Source organism: Ranitomeya imitator, chromosome 9 (assembly GCF_032444005.1).
Source record: "Ranitomeya imitator isolate aRanImi1 chromosome 9, aRanImi1.pri, whole genome shotgun sequence".
NCBI classification, from domain to species: domain Eukaryota; kingdom Metazoa; phylum Chordata; class Amphibia; order Anura; family Dendrobatidae; genus Ranitomeya; species Ranitomeya imitator.
Genome location: NC_091290.1, coordinates 44,431,597 through 44,447,990, shown reverse-complemented (window position 1 = coordinate 44,447,990; position 16,394 = coordinate 44,431,597). Strand labels below are relative to the sequence as shown.

At 40.0% G+C, this 16,394-nt stretch overlaps 1 protein-coding gene across 6 annotated transcripts in view; it reads left to right on the top strand.

Annotated features, from left to right (window-relative positions):
* Positions 1-16,135, top strand: part of CDHR5 (cadherin related family member 5) — a 74,543-nt gene extending 58,408 nt beyond the window's left edge. For all 6 annotated transcript variants that reach the window (XM_069739696.1, XM_069739698.1, XM_069739700.1 and 3 more), the window contains exons 14-15: positions 5,457-5,626; positions 13,101-16,135. In XM_069739696.1, coding sequence (XP_069595797.1) covers positions 5,457-5,626; positions 13,101-13,574 — 644 coding nt within the window. In that variant the 3' untranslated portion in view covers positions 13,575-16,135. The remainder of the gene's footprint in view (positions 1-5,456; positions 5,627-13,100) is intronic.
* The last annotated feature ends 259 nt before the right edge of the window (positions 16,136-16,394 follow it).

The window sequence follows — 16,394 nt, the reverse complement described above, 5'->3', positions numbered from 1 at the left end:
TGTATAGATATACTGTATATACCAATATCTAACTATTTATACAGCAGGTGAAATAAATATTGAACATGTCACCAATTTTCTAAATAAATATATTTTTAAAGGTGCTATTGACATATATTTCTGACCAGATGTTGGTAACAACCCATCCAATCTACACAGCCAATGAATGCAAAACATAGATGTCCGTAAATTAAGTTATGCATAATAATGAGAAATGATACATGGAAAAAGTATTGAACACGATTACTGAACTTTATTTAATACTTCATACAAAAAACTTTGTTGGTGATGACAGCTTCACGACCCATCCTGCATGGAGAAACCAGTCGCAGGCATTGCTTAGGTGTGATTTTGGCCTATTCTTCTACACAAACACTCTTCACATCCTGAAGCTTCAGTGGGCTCCTTCTATGGACTCTGAGCTTTAGTTTGTTCCATTAATTTTCTATTGGATTCAGGTCAGGTGATTGGCTCGGCCATTCTAGCAGCTTTTTTTCTTTATCTGAAACCAATTGAGAATTTCCTTGGCTGTGTGTTTGGGATCATTGTCTTGCTGAAATGTCCAACCTCGTTTCATCTGCTGCATTATCATCATAGATGGCAGCAGATTTTTATCAAGAATGTCTTGATATGTTTGGCCATTCATCCTTCCTTCAATTATTTGAGGCTTGCCAGTGCCATTTGCTGAAAATAACCCCACACCATGATGTTCCAAACTTCACTGTTGTATGGCATCCAAAGAGTTCAATTTTGGTCTCATCTGACCAGAATGTATTCTCACAGTATTTCCCAAGCTTGTCTAAATGTTGTTGAGAAAACTTTAATCACACGTCAACATGCCTTTTGTTCAGCAATGGAGTGTTACCTAGTGATCGGGCATACAGGCCATGGAAGTTGAATGCATTTCTTTGTTTTTTCTTTGTACCTGCTAATTCCAGGTCTTTCAGCAGCTCCCCACATGTGGTCCTAGGCTCTTGGACAACTCTTCTGATAATTCTTTCCACTCCTCTGTCTGAAATGTGCACCTAGTCATGGTTTTTGGTGAAAGTTTATGGTGAAATTATGTTCTTTCCACTTCCATATTATCACCTCAATAGTGCTCACTGGAACCTTCAGTAGTTTAGAAGTTCTTCTGTGAATGCCATCAGTATGTTTTGCAACAATAAGGTTGTGAAGGTATTGAGGCCAGCTCACTGGTTATACCCATCATTACATGTTTCTGGTGTGGAATCTTGGTAATGAGACATCTTTTTACAGGCCGTCAGTTTAACCAGCTGATATTATTTTCCACTAACTGGAAGGATTGCTTTCTAATTACTAATAGATTTCAATAATTTATGGACATCTACAGTTTGATTTCTTTGTCTGTGTGGATTGGATAGGTTGTTACCGACAACTTGTGAAAATTCCATATCAAAAACACCTTTTTGAAAAATATTTACTTATAAAATTGGTGACATGTTTGATACTTGTTTCACCCACTGTAGATATATGTGTATGTTTATATATATGTATATATATATATATATATATATTTATATATATATATATACATACATACATATATAGATATAGAATATATATGTACATTGTGTTCATATATGTGTGTGTATAAATATGCAGTGTATATACATGTGTATACATATATATGTAGTGGTATGTAAAATTTGGGCACCCATGGTCAAAATTACTGTTATTGTGAGCAGTTAAGCGAGTTGAAGATGAAATGATCTCTAAAAGGCTTAGTTTTAAAGATGACACATTACAGATGGTGTTATGTTTGCATCAAGAATTTGTTGACATTTCATTTAATCCATTCTTCCCTCTACCCATGAAATGTTCTTCGTGCCATTGGCTGCAACACAACCCCAAAGCATGATTGATCCATTTCCATGCTTAAAGGTTGTCGAGATGTTATTTTCCTGAAATTTTGTGCTCTTTTTTTCTCCACGAATACCTTTGATCATTGTGCCAAAAGTTCTATTTTAACCTCATTGGTCCACAGGACTTATTTACAAAATGCTTCAGGCTTGTTGATATGTTCTTTTGCATAGTTCTGATGCTGAATTTTATGGTGAGGGCGCATGAGAGGTTTTTTGCTAATGACTTTTCCATGAAGGCCATATTTATACAGGTGTCTCTGAACAGTAGAATAATTTACCACAGCTAAATCTTTCTGAAGGTCTTTTGCATTCAAGCGGGGGTTCTGATTTGCCTCTCTAGCAAACCTATGAGCAGCTCATATTGAAATTTTGCTTGGACTTCCAGACCTTATCTTGACCTCCACTGTTCCTGTTAACTGACATTTCTTAATTACATTTCAAAGTGAGGAAAGGGCAACTTGAAAACGTGTTGCTTTCTCCTTATAGCCTTCTCCTGCTTTGTGGGCTTCCACCATTTTCATTTTCAGGGTACTAGGCAACTAGTTAGAAGAACCCATGATTGCTGTTTTTTGCCACAAGGTTAGAGGAGGCTGGGTAATTTGCATCACCCACCTCTTCCTAACGATGATAGAGAAAAGACCATAAGAGGCTAATTAAGGTCTGAAACCTTGGTCAAAGTCATCTGAGCACACAAATCTCAAAGGATGCCCAAACTTTTGCATTGGCCCATTTTAATTTTTAGAATTTTTTTTAAATGTAAAAGATGAAAAACTTTTTTTGCCTAAAATACAAAGGAAATGTGTCATCTTTAACTCTAAGCCTTTTAGAGATCATTTCATCCTTGCTTAACTGTTCACAATACCAGCAATTTTGACCAGGAGTGCTTAAACTTTTACATGCCACTGTAATATATATATATTGTAATTATTAATGGCTAACACGTAAATAATTTTTTTATATTTATGTACAATTGATTGTAAATGTAATAAAAAAAGAGAGAAGTAATCTAACTTGCCGCTCTATCGCAAATCATTACCATTTTTATGTACACAAGTCAATTAATCCCAGCATCTATGATGAAGTGTTTTGAACTTATGATCTCGCCTTCCAAACTCAACCACATGAATGAAAAAATATCGATCTTTCTAAAGTGAACTTTTCAAGATGGCACCAGTGTCCTACAAAGGGGCTCTATTCTATGTAATTAAAAGACAATAAAAACACTCCATAGATTCTGCTATCAACATACACAGTAGTGGTGGCGGTCCCATTAGTGGTGCTTTAACAGTTGTCCACGTGTGGCTTTATGAGTCCTGTTTTCACGTAATTCTATATACTAATTTGTCAGATGTCCATTTGTGGTAAAGTTCTATTTGGTAAGAGTTAATTATATAGCTCTTAAAGTGAACCTGTCATCAGGATTTTGCTAAGTAAACTACAGGCATTGTCAGGTTGGCGCTGTTACACTGATAAAAATGATATCTGGGTTGAAGAAATCTGTCTTGTGGTTCTTGTTTAATCTTTGTTCACCCTGAAGCACGAGAATCTTATTAACTCAAAAACTACAAACAAAGATTAATCAAGGACCATGAGACGGATTTCTTCAACCCAGGTATTATTTTATTCATTGTAACACCTGACACTGTCTGTAGTTTACTTAGCAAAATACTGTTGACAGGTTTGCTTTAAAATATTCAATGAATTTGTCTGACATTAGAAAAGAAAGGTTGGCTTTCTAATGGATGAGGCTGTAGTCTATATATTGTATCAGAGTCAGGAGGTGAGATACAATACTTGACACAGTCCATGGGCAAAAGTAAAAGCTGTTTCCGGGAAAACAAAAGCCAACTTTTTTTTTTTAATCCTATTTGCTCATAAATCAAATTTACAATTTAATAAGTCTGAGATTTAAGTCCAGTTCCTTCCCTTCCCGCACTCATTAGATAAATGTTGGTGGATCTCACCAGTACATATGTGAGATGGGCTTTCCTTAGCGAGACCTGCTGAGAATTAGAGTTGAGGAAAAAAGATTTGCGCTACCCTAGTTGGGCTTCCAGTCCCCTCCTCCATGACAGCTGGACCAGGTCAATCTTCACCTCTGCAGTTGGCATCCTTGGTGTCTTTCTCTTGCACTTACTAAGCCTGCAACATCATGATGTCCCAGGACAATTAACTGTAGAAGACCCCCAGGATGCAGAGTCGAAGATGCCAGCAGCAAAAGGGCATAGTTCTGTGGTCCGACTGCCACTGAGGATCGTAATGGATGCCGGACTAGTACAGCGTGAACCTTTACGCTGAACTCTATTGAATCAGGGTTCTTATTTGTGTCTTATTCCCATGAAGAAGCCACAAATACCATGAAACACCCTGCAAAATAGTTTTTATCCTTCTCGAGAGAGAGAGTTGATTCGCTTGTATTTCCATTAAACATTGCCAATCAGATTATTGATAAGCTTGTTAAATTTGAATTTCTCTAATTATTTAGCTATGATATTTGGGGATTGAGGAATTCTGCGTGATTGTACTTTAAGGGAATCTGCCATTATTTAATGAAGACATTTACAAGATGGTCATAGCAGGATTGTAGCTGGTGCAAATGTAACAGTCTCGCCAGTGTCCTGGTGCTTAACGGGGCATACAGGCCCATATTAAGGGGCAAACATGCCATTGGGGCACCGTGTGCAGCCACACAGGGGCCAAAGAGGTAAAGGGGCCATTGCCGCCTACAAAGCAGGTGGAGTTGTGCATTATGATGAGTTTTTGGACTGCAAAAGGACCATATTTTGTTCTGGCACAGGGGCCTCTTCTGTCTGTGTCCGCCCATATTCCATGTAGATAGACACCTATATTGTAAATGGAAGATGGTAGACTGGGCACCTTGTTACAAATTTTGCATTGGGGCACAGTAACTTTGACCACTTCCCGACATATTTTACATAAGTGTACATACATGGGACATGTTGTGCGTGGATATGTGGAGCTGAGACCACACCATACCCATCAGACGCTGGCTGTATTACACAGCCAGCAATAACCTACAGCAGTAACTGGAGCTAGGCTATCAATCTCAAGTTAAGGTGCGAGGTCTTGGGGGCACATTGTCACAAGGTTCTGATAGGTCACCATGGCCTGCTAAACAGAAAGTCCTAAAATGTAAATTGGCTTTCAAAGGAAGGGGTTAGCCTATACCTCCCATTATTGGCATTGTGCTTTGCCGTGTTGAATTTAGATGTGTAGCCCCTGCCCTTATTGACTGGTATCATTGGGTTTGCGGCATACATCTATGTTGAGTCACGGTGGCAACAATTGGTACCTCGTGGCTAATCAGCTGGAGAGGTGCTGTCAGTGACACTATGTGTGTTCTGAACAGGAGTGGCAGCATATGGGCACCTTCTAGCACCACTTTTTTAAGACTTTTCTATAATGACAGATTCCATTAAAGGTTTAATTCTTGATTAAAATAATAATAATTATAATATAATTTTTTTGTGATTGTTCCTTATATGATTATAAATCTATGTCAATTCATTATATAAGTTTCCTACTCCAGTGTCTTGTGTTTTTCTTTTCAAGGAGGTAATGACGGAGTAAAACAGGATAAGAATTATACTACGACTGACATGGCAATACTTGGTGCCACCCTGGGCGTTGTTCTTGCTGCATGTTTGGTTGGATTGGCTTTCCTCATTTACAAGCAATATGGAAACACAATTCAGAGTAAATTGAGAAGAGTGCCAGGAAATGTAAGTACAGTAGATCATATTTTACTTTTTTGCCTAACAAACATCAAACTTTTTGAACCAATTCTACAGAGAGGAAGTGACACACAAATTTTGATTCTTTTCACAGCCCCCCCAACCCCCCTCAGTCTGTATAAATTAGTATCAGCTGTAGTAAAATAGTATATTTTATTTTACGTCAGTCTTTGCATATAATATTTCCACTGCATAAAGTTAAGGTTCACACAGTATTTGCATGGATTTTATAGCATATATTCCACCAAAATACACTTAGAAATGTAAATAAAAAGAAACAAATCTTGTAATTTTAACACTGGCCACTAGTTCTAATATTAGGCTCGCATTTCTCGTCCAATCTCATTATCATCACAGACAGTGTCGAGATAACCATTGGACAATTGTCCAAGTCCTCCATGCCGCTAAGGCCCCCAACATTTACTGCATTCACTGAATCCTGCTACAGGACCTGCGGTGACATGTGACCGGTCATGTGACCTTGATGTTATCCCTAGGGTTGAGCGACCTTCACTTTTATAGGATCGGGTCGGGTTTCACGAAACCCGACTTTTGGAAAAGTCGGGTCTAGTGAAATCGGCCGATCCTATAAAAAAGTCGGGGTCGGGGTCGGCCAAAACTCGAAACCCAATGCAGTGCATTGGGTTTCCATGGTTCCCAGGGTCTGAAGGAGCGGAAACTCTCCTTCAGGCCCTGGGATCCATATTTAAGTGTAAAATATAGAATTAAAATAAAAAATATCCTTATACTTACCCTCTGACGCGCCCTGGTACTAACCGGGAACCTTCCTTCCTTAGAATCAGCCTTCCAGGACCTTCGGTGACGTCGCGGGTGACGTCGCGGCTTGTGATTGGCCGCGCGGCCGCCCATGTGACCGCTCGCGCGGCCAATCACAAGCCGCGACGTCACCCGCGACGTCACCGAAGGTCCTGGAAGGGCTGATTCTTAGGAAGGAAGGCTGTCGGAAGGAAGCAGGGCGCTTCCGAGGGTGAGTATATTCCTATTAGGTATATACTCACCCTCGGAAGCGCCCTGCTTCCTTCCGACAGCCTTCCTTCCTAAGAATCAGCCCTTCCAGGACCTTCGGTGACGTCGCGAGTATATTCCTATTAGGTATATACTCACCCTCGGAAGCGCCCTGCTTCCTTCCGACAGCCTTCCTTCCTAAGAATCAGCCCTTCCAGGACCTTCGGTGACGTCGCGGGTGACGTCGCGGCTTGTGATTGGCCGCGCGAGCGGTCACATGGGCGGCCGCGCGGCCAATCACAAGCCGCGACGTCACCCGCGACGTCACCGAAGGTCCTGGAAGGCTGATTCTAAGGAAGGAAGGTTCCCGGTTAGTACCAGGGTGCGTCAGAGGGTAAGTATAAGGATATTTTTTATTTTAATTCTATATTAAAATAAACGCGACGTCACGGCAAGGTCCTAGAAGCGCGAATTCGAAGGAGGAAGGCTGCCGGTTAGTACCAGGGCGCGTCAGAGGGTAAGTATTGCAATATTTTTTATTTTAATTCTATATTTTACACTTTAATCTGAATTCCGATACCAATTCCCGATATCTTAAACATATCGGGAATCGGGATCGGAATTCCGATTCCAGATTCAAAAGATCGCCGACTTCATGGCCGACCCCCCACTGGGGTCGGGTTGGGTTTCATGAAACCCGACCTTGCCAAAAGTCGGCGACTTTTGAAGAATTTCGACCCGTTTCGCTCAACCCTAGTTATCACAGGTCCTGTACTCTGAGTTTAGAAAAACTGACAAAGAGGAGACAAACTGCTAAGTATCTATCTCTCAAATCTATCTCTCATATCTATTAATGTATTCTATCGTCTCTCATATCTACTATCTATCTATCCATATGTATGTGCTCTGTGTATATAGCATGTATCTGTATGTATGTATGTGCTCTGTGTATACTGTGTATGTAGCATCCATTTATAAATCCTGGAGACTCAGACAAGAGTTCATAGGTCGAACAAAAGTGTACCAAGCCAATCCAAATAAAAGAGTAAATAAATAATAATAATCACCAGGTATATATATATTAATATACTAAGATATGGCCTATACACAAGGACGAAGAGTGGCTGACCACTCGGGATAATAGGTAAAAGCACTACTAAAAAGAACCCAGAATAATATAAACCTAAACGGAAAAATATTGAGGACAAATATGTAAAAAATAAGCCTTTATTATAATAATTTTGGCAGTAGCACTAACAATGTGCCTGTATATGGAGTTATATATATAGGTTTATATTATTCTGGGTTCTTTTTAGTAGTGCTTTTACCTAAGAGTTCATAGGTGTCAACATGTCAGTAATCGTCCAATGAACAAGCAAAATGCTGCTCATTCGTCCGGCCAATGGACAGATTATCCATTAGTGAGCGTTCTACCCACATCATTCTTCTTCAATCGTTGTAGAGGCCGGTAAGCACCAAACGACTCTAATATTGTCAATTGCACTTGTTTAATGGTCTGACCTCACTGCATGTAAATGCAAACTAAATGTTTGTGTGTGATGGTGCAATATATGAGCATTTAGGGCGCCACTTTTAATCTTTTGTCGAGGGCCCCATTTGGTCTAAAACGCGGCCCTGATCACTGGCATGATTACAAAAACAGTTAGCACTTCTGTACTGCAGATAACGCAGGTTCCACGATTTACAAAAGACGATGTAACAGAGTACAGTGACTCCCCCTTCCTTCATAATGATCTTTGCCCTGATGAGAGCATGCTCATTAAATACTTCAGTGCAATTCAGTAGAGTCTATTGCTGCGATTATTCATGTACCTAATGGGAGGTAGGAGTCTAACATTTGGTGTAATGGAAAGGGTGAAAGCTGCAAAAAAAGTTTGTTTTGTAATATAATATAAAAAAAACAACTTACTTAAAAAACATTTTATTAGGTCATGTTTTGATGACACATTCCCTTATAAAAAACTGCATACATTTAAAGACACACTGCTTGTCAAGGTCTCAGTCAAAGCATAGCGGGAGTGATTACAGCGCGTGCACAGGGAGGACATACTGGGGCACAGGCCTTTAAAGGGAGGACGACATGACAGGGTTGAGGAGACATACAGGGAGTGGAACAGTGAAAATAGGGGGCGGTTCAATAAAGGCTAAGGGGATTTGAATAGCAGGATAGGGATTGGGCCGTGGAGGGGGCAAGGGGGGCATGGGGTGGAGTTGAGGGGAACATTATAAAAGAGAGTTGCCATCTTAGTGGGGCAACCATTTTAGGTGCCCCCATCATAGTTTAAACAAGCTCCCACCCACCCGCCCTTATTAATGTAATAGTTGTAGATTTAGCAAGGGACTTATATGTATGCAAGTTTTTCCCGGGTTACGATGCTGTTTTATTATGTTTAAGTATGCTTTGTCACGGCAGTGGGGGCGTAGGGGGGAGGTCCTCGAGGTTGGTGGTGCTAGTAAATGGTGGATTGGAAGGGGGGATCATCAATGATCCTGGACTCCCCCTTGGGTGGTTTAAGTGGAATGGAACTTAATGGTCTCACGGAGGAGAGAACTGGGATCCGTGAGTAATTATGGCGAAGAGTGGCCGGTCGAGTCTATTAGGGTCTCTGAGCTGGTGCCTAATGGCTAGAGGCATGACTAGACCTGGGAAGGCCAAGTTTCTGGTTTTTGAACTGAGACGGTTACAGTTTTGGGGCCTCGAGGACCGCCCTCCCTGTGGTTGATGTTAAATGAAAATAAATTGTTATGTTAAGTATTAATAAAGGCTGTTCTGGCCAATTTATCCAAAATTGAAAGTATGTTGAGTCATTATTGGGTCAAGGACAGGTATTTAGTTGGATAGGGTGGAGGGAGTCGGGTTATTTTATTTGGAATAAGTTGGGTGAAACTCAAAGGTATCATGAATACCCAATTGTCATGTATGGTGACTGATGCCTGTTAAATCCTCCAGTGCTGCCCCAATGACTGGAAGTGATTAGCTGCAGAGAAAATATAACTTAATTTTCTCCGACTAGTTGTTTTTCCAGTTCGGCCTTATTCAGATGTCTTTTTTTCACGTACGTGTTCTATCCGTAGAACATCTACCCATTACAGTTTATAGAGCTGTTCAGGTTTCTGTCTTTTTCCATGTGCTGTCCATTTTTAACATTGCATGGCTAGGAGAAGCTTTGCAATTTTCTTTTTTATTCCATCCAATAAAATCACTGATGACACCTTGATGGTAGACACTGATGAATATCAGACCATTTTCTGCATGCAAGAAAAATCTCTGAGATCTGAATGAGGCTGTCAAGGGGGTACCGCGACAGTGTTGAGCCAGAAGACTGCAGCATCTGATTGCTCCTACTCTGGCGCTTCGCCTTATTAAACGTGTTTTTCTTCTGGCAGAACAGGGGTTAATCAGCCATGTTGGAAATCCCTGTGCTCAGCTGTGCTCGGCTAGCCACTCCTTTTCCCTATAAACTCTGGGCTCTATTACTAATCTTGGTCAGAGTTAGTTCTTGCTGCATAACAAAAGGAGGGAGAGACCTTGGCATGAGAAGGAGCGCTGGAGGAGTTATAGGGGACTGCTGTTTGGTTTATACATGTGGTAATTCCTTACCCTTCCCTGTTTTGCTTATTACCTCTTCCTGCACGCCCCGATGGATTCCTCTGTTATATGTGAGTGAATATTTTGTGTGTGTGTAGTTTTCAGTTACCCCTTGTCTTTTTTGCCCTATTTGTCGGTTGGTGTACTGCATAGTAGCGCCTTGTCTTCCCTGAGTGGGGGAAGGGAACAGAAGGAAGGATATCTTAGGAGATAAGGCAAGGGTGGAGGCCCTAACATCTTCATCACCTGAAGTATCCCAGGGAATAGGGCGAGCTAGGGCTCCCATAGTGTTAGGGCCAGGAAAGGGGCCCCTGTTCACAGGTCACCCGACAGTTGGCCTTACAATACTTTTCCTCAGACATAGTGGTAATCTGCAGGTAATTACCGTTTGAAACATGTTTTGCGGTCTATTGTTTGTTCACAGGTTCCCTTTAATTACTTACAGCAGCCTCATTATTTTTACTGTTTTTCTGTAAACAGTACCCATGGTGGCTTTTTAGTGCATATTACAATAAACTTAGGCTTCATTCACACATCAGTATTTTTGCATCAGTGTTTGTATGCCAAAGCCAGGAGCGGAACATACAGAGAAAAACTGTATTCGAAATATTGACATCTGTTCTGTGTTTTGCAGACACTCCTGGTTATGGCATACGAATACTGGTGAAATACTGATCAAAAATACTGATGTGTGAATGAGGCCTAATGCTGGATAGAAGCAGCTGCTTTTCTGTCCAGTTTGTTTTTTAGTGCATGAATACAAGATACCCAAAATCCTGTTTCGAGGACTCTTGGAAATATTTACAGAAGGAACAATGGTCGTTGGTTGCGTCTTGTATTTGAAAGAAAACTTTTTGAAAAGTTGCAAAATTTTTGCGCAACCTGGAGTTGCATAAAAACTTTGCAATTTTTTGGCATTTTCATGCTTTCAAGCTTGGAGCAGCTCCTCCAGAATAGGTGGGATTCAGGAGGAGCAGGGCCTGGCGTAGCTACAACATCCGATAAATTCCTCAAATGGGCATTTTTTAATTATGGTACATAAATTGAAAAACTCCTCTCCGTAACCTAACTGGAGTAGCATTTCTGGTGAGGCTCACGGAGGCACATGTCACAGAGAAAATGTGCCAAATTTATTAAGTGATGTGCGCCTTTTCATGAATTTGGCGTATTGTACTCCAGCTAGCCCTTTTTTAATACTGGCATGCACAATGCCAGTCTTGACGAATTGGCCACCAAATTCTTTCTTCGAAAACGTTAAAGTTCTTAAAATAAAAGATATTATCATGGTTCAAGCTCTAAATCTCCTGCATATATGGGGTTACATTAAGGGTGATTGAAGCCACCACAAGGTTACAGAGTGTTGAATTACTGATATCCATTTACAAATAATATACTGTGAGCTCTTAAGCTCCTTCTGGTGGTGCCAGGAAAGAAACTAGAATGTCATTATTTAGGGGCTTTCTGGGAATTTATTAGCTATTTTTATGATAAGGTGCCATGGTGCATCGGCATGTTGTAGTTCTCTCCCATATCAATGAATGTTAGGGCTCCTGCAAACATCTGATCTCGCACCACAATGCACAGGTTTGCCATGGCTTTTCCGACCTGAGCGCCACAGCCTCCTAGAAATATATGAAGCTGTCATGCTCCGGTCGGGAAAGCCGCAGCCAGCCTGTGCATTGCCATCAAAGATCGGACCAATTTTCAAGGACATCTGAATAAGCCTTAAGAGATCTAGCACTATGATTCATAGCCACTGAACAATGTATATGGATGTGCCAACTCCAGCGCTCTACAGCTCCTTTAAAAAGCTTTTTTTGAAAAATCAAGTCATATTATTTATAGAATAGAGGATAAATTGCTGATTACTTGGACCTCCAGCCATTCTGAGATCGGAGCTGTGCATCTCCATCCTGAGTGGACCTCCTTGCCATTCATTGCTTTTTCCATTGGTCTGATAGACAAAGTACAGTTTTCAGTTTTCGACAGCAGTCCTTTGACAATTAATGGAGCAAAAGCTGAGTATGTGTACCTTTCCTCCATTCAGTACGGGGCTGCCGTGCCTAGTTCTTGAGGTTCCAGAGCCCCGATCTCAGAATCGCTGGCGATCCCAATTGTCGGATCCCCAGTGATCAGCAAGTTATTCCTTATCTAGTAGATATGGGATAACTTCATTTTTTTTTTTTTTAAATAAACCTTTAGGCTGTGTGCACACGATGCAGATTTGGTGCAGAAAAATCTGCTGCAGTTCTGCACTAAATCTGCATCTCCTGGCAGAATCTGCAGTTGCGTTGTTTATGCGTTTTTGATGCGTTCTTGATGCGTTTTTTATGCATTTTTGATGCGTTTTTTGAGCACAAATCTGCACAAAAAACGCATAAAAAACGCATCAAAAACGCACCTGCAGATTTCTATTATGGAGGGGTGCAGAAACGCTGCAGAACTGCACAAAAGAAGTGACAGGCACTTCTTTGAAATCTGCAGCGTTTCTGCGCAGATTTTTCTGCACCATGTGCACAGCTCTTTTTTTTCACATTGATTTACATTGTACTGTGATCACAGTGCAGTTCTGCAGCGTTTCTGCTGCAGAAAAATCTGCTGCAGTTCTGCACTAAATCTGCCTCGTGTGCACATACCCTTAATAAGCTGATTGGTGGGGGTGCTGGCAGATATTGACGAAATGTCCTAAGAACTTCTAAAGAAAAATATTAAAGTGCTGGAAAATACTTTTAACATTATTTCCATACTCACTTTAAGCTAATTGTAGATGATCAATGACGAGTAAAACGTAGTAAAATCTATATAAGACTCAGAAAGGATGGCTGCTGAGATAATTTCATATTACAAATACATATTCTGTGTAATATCTTCTCTCTTTCACTCTAGAATTCCGGAGGATCTCCAGATAGGACTGAGCAACTGATAAATGAAGAAGAGTATGGTGGTTCTATATCAGCGTCGAGTCCAGAATTTGGCATCGATAGTGGCATTACCGAAGTGCCCTCTGGAAATAACCTGCTCTCAGTTGCAGCAGTAAGCACAGTGCTTACAACCAGTGCCCCCACAGAGGGTCCTCCATCGGACGAAGCAGATGGAGAGTCTGATTCAGAAGACAAGAAGGTGAAGTCCATCCTAACTAAAGACTTGAAGGAAGATGGAGGTTACAAGTCAGTATGGTTTAGGGAAGACGCGGCCCCAGAAGTCATGGTTATTGAGGGAGTTGAACATGGAGAAGCAAACGATGACTATACAGAAGAAGAAGAAGAACAAGAAGACAACGATGATGAGGATGATGAAGATGAACTCAATCCAACATTCAGCACTCCAAATAATGACTCAAATAATCTCAGTATACTCTAGGAGTTTATTCGGCTACTTTACAATTGTATGACAAGTGTTTAGAAATACAACAATATTGTTGTCAAATGTCATGTTGTATATTACAGGAATGGACAATTTGAACATTAGCAATGATGATCAAACAGCTTTCAAGTTGTCACATTGACCCACAAAGCATAAATTTACGAGCATGTGTAGGTCACCAGTGGCTTGTCCCCAACCTCCTTCCACAAACATTCATGCTTCACAACCATGTTCTAGCCATGTTTTCCATGAATAGAAGAGATTCCCATTAGAGTCTATGGACATGTTCACATCAGGTTTTTTTCTTGTAGACCGATTGACTGCAATAAATAACATCTGAGACATATTCAGTTTTGATTTGATATGTGGATCAAAAGTATCCCATTAAGTCAATGGATCCATAAAAAATGGACTACAGACGGATGCCATCAGTTCTGCATCCTTCTGAGGTCCAAGGACATTTTTTTATTTTTCAAATACAAAAAGGATGCCCTGATGATGGTAAAAACTTACCACAGATAAAAAAACTGGATAAAATACTGATCAAAATTGATTTATTTTTAGCTTATTTTCCAAGGTTACCAAACTCATTTGTTGCTGAGAAGATCTTCTTAAGCAAATGTTCTAATTGTGAGATTTGCAATATTTGGATTATAGTAAAACAGAAATTTTAGGCTTTATTTTCCATTCATTCTGTCATGTCAGAGGGTTTTATATCATACTGATTTATCCCACTGGATATAAAATGGACTAACATACAGTAGCTTAAAACAAATTTTAGTTTTAGATTTCATAACTTAATTTTCATAATTTCAGTGAAAAACACTTCACAGTGCTTTTAGATTGTCAAGAACTTTTGTGGAATCTTTCCCCATTGTTGCACAGACCTCTCTCCCTCTCTCTACCTTATTTTTGTTGAAAGGTTTGGAGTACATGTGAACAGGTTACAGCAAGATGTCCTCAAACTGGCCATCCCTGATATCTTCTGCAACTCAGTCTGCGCCCTGTACCGTACCTCTGTGCTGTTAGTAACTACCCCGTTCACTCGCATCTCCTGGTCAGATGTCCATTCCCATACAATGATCAACTTTTGGCCTTCGGTGCTTGACCTGCAACATCTGGATATCAGGTCTTAACTGGTGATAACTGGGTCTTGACCGGCGTAGTGTGGACCTCGGGTCTTGACCAGCGTAATCTGGACTTCGGTGCTTGACCCACGATGTCCCACCTGTCTCAGTCCCCAGCCATTCTTTGGTCGCTCTGCCTCTGCGTTCTACTGCTCAGGTGTCCTCCTTCTTTCATTGGTTGGCGCCAACTGCCTTCCCACCTTATCACTTTGACCTTTTACATTCGATAACTGCGCCACACCTACCTCCTGACTCAGTGTCCCCTTCAAGTTCATCCCCTGAGAAATGCTTTCTCCATCTTCTAGTTCCACCTCACTCATTTTGGTCAGAAAATGGTGACATTAGGTTGCGTGTGCCACAGAACATTAATGAACCACATCTTTGGCTCCCCAACCCCTTATACAATATAATTACCAAAAAAAGTAGAAAGACCCATCCCCTCTTTCTTAATTCACAAAAAGAAAGTTATTATATTTATCTCATATTTCATATTCAGCTGTAGCCCAGTCACCAACCACTGTATAAAGTCTACAAACCTGACAGCTCAAATTAATCCTGACATTCCTTCCTGGGGTTAAGTGCTGAGGCTGCTGTGATCACAGAAATTCGATCACAAAAATTCCCTTTATTGCCATGCAATAAGCTTATGACTCCCAGTTTGGGTGACATATGTAAGTTCTTCTCTCTGCACTTGTAAATGAAAACTACATACTATGATTTTTTTCCACCTTTTTTGGCAGAATCCCCAATGCAGCCATGAAACTACTCTTACACTACCTTTCTACAGCTGAAATCGGCAGGGAGAAAGTAAAGGCTGTAGAAATTAGTGTGCAACCAGAAAGTGAATTAAGCTAGTGAACAGTATTGAGCATTGTTTTATTTTTTTAATTTTAGGTTACAATTTTAAAATTACATAATGAGATGCATGTCCGAAAATACTGTATGTTCAAATAGCTTCTAGGAGGTACACTTAAGAATGGCATATCTCTGCTTTTACCTTTTTATGACATGACAGATGTTCTATTGCTTATAGTTCAGTTTCTGTTAATATTTGTTCGCCAGGAAATGATTTTCGGGATAGTGGTCCGGGGATGGACATGTTTGCACAACTTGTCCATAGACCTAGGATATCATATAATATAGGAAAAAATAATAATAGCAGCATTGATTATGGAGGTTTTAAGAATTGCAACTTTTGACTGTTTGTGATAATTGTACGTAAAAATGTCAGTAATTTATTCTTTTCATTTAAAACTGTGTTTTTACTCACATTTTGTGGCAATATGCATAATTCATAATAAGATTCTACATATTGAGTGCGTTATATATGATCAAAAGGAAGGGATATTTTTATTGTATATGTGGTCTTGCTAAGTGCAACATTAACCTGAGCTAGAAAAGAAACTAAAATAAAACAGCAGAATGCATAAACATATCTCATGGCATTTATATATAACTGTTCCAATGTATTAACATAAAAAAATAAAATAAAACAATACAGTAAAATAAGAAAGGTGGATGAAATTGAATAAAATAATTTGTTAAAAATAACACAAAATATGCAGATGAAAAATAAAGAAACATGATTATTTAAAATTTGAAAAAAATAAATTAAAAATGCAATTTAAATTAGAAATACAAAAAACACAAACTTGACTGTACACAGCAATGTCAGCAAAAAAAAGAAGTA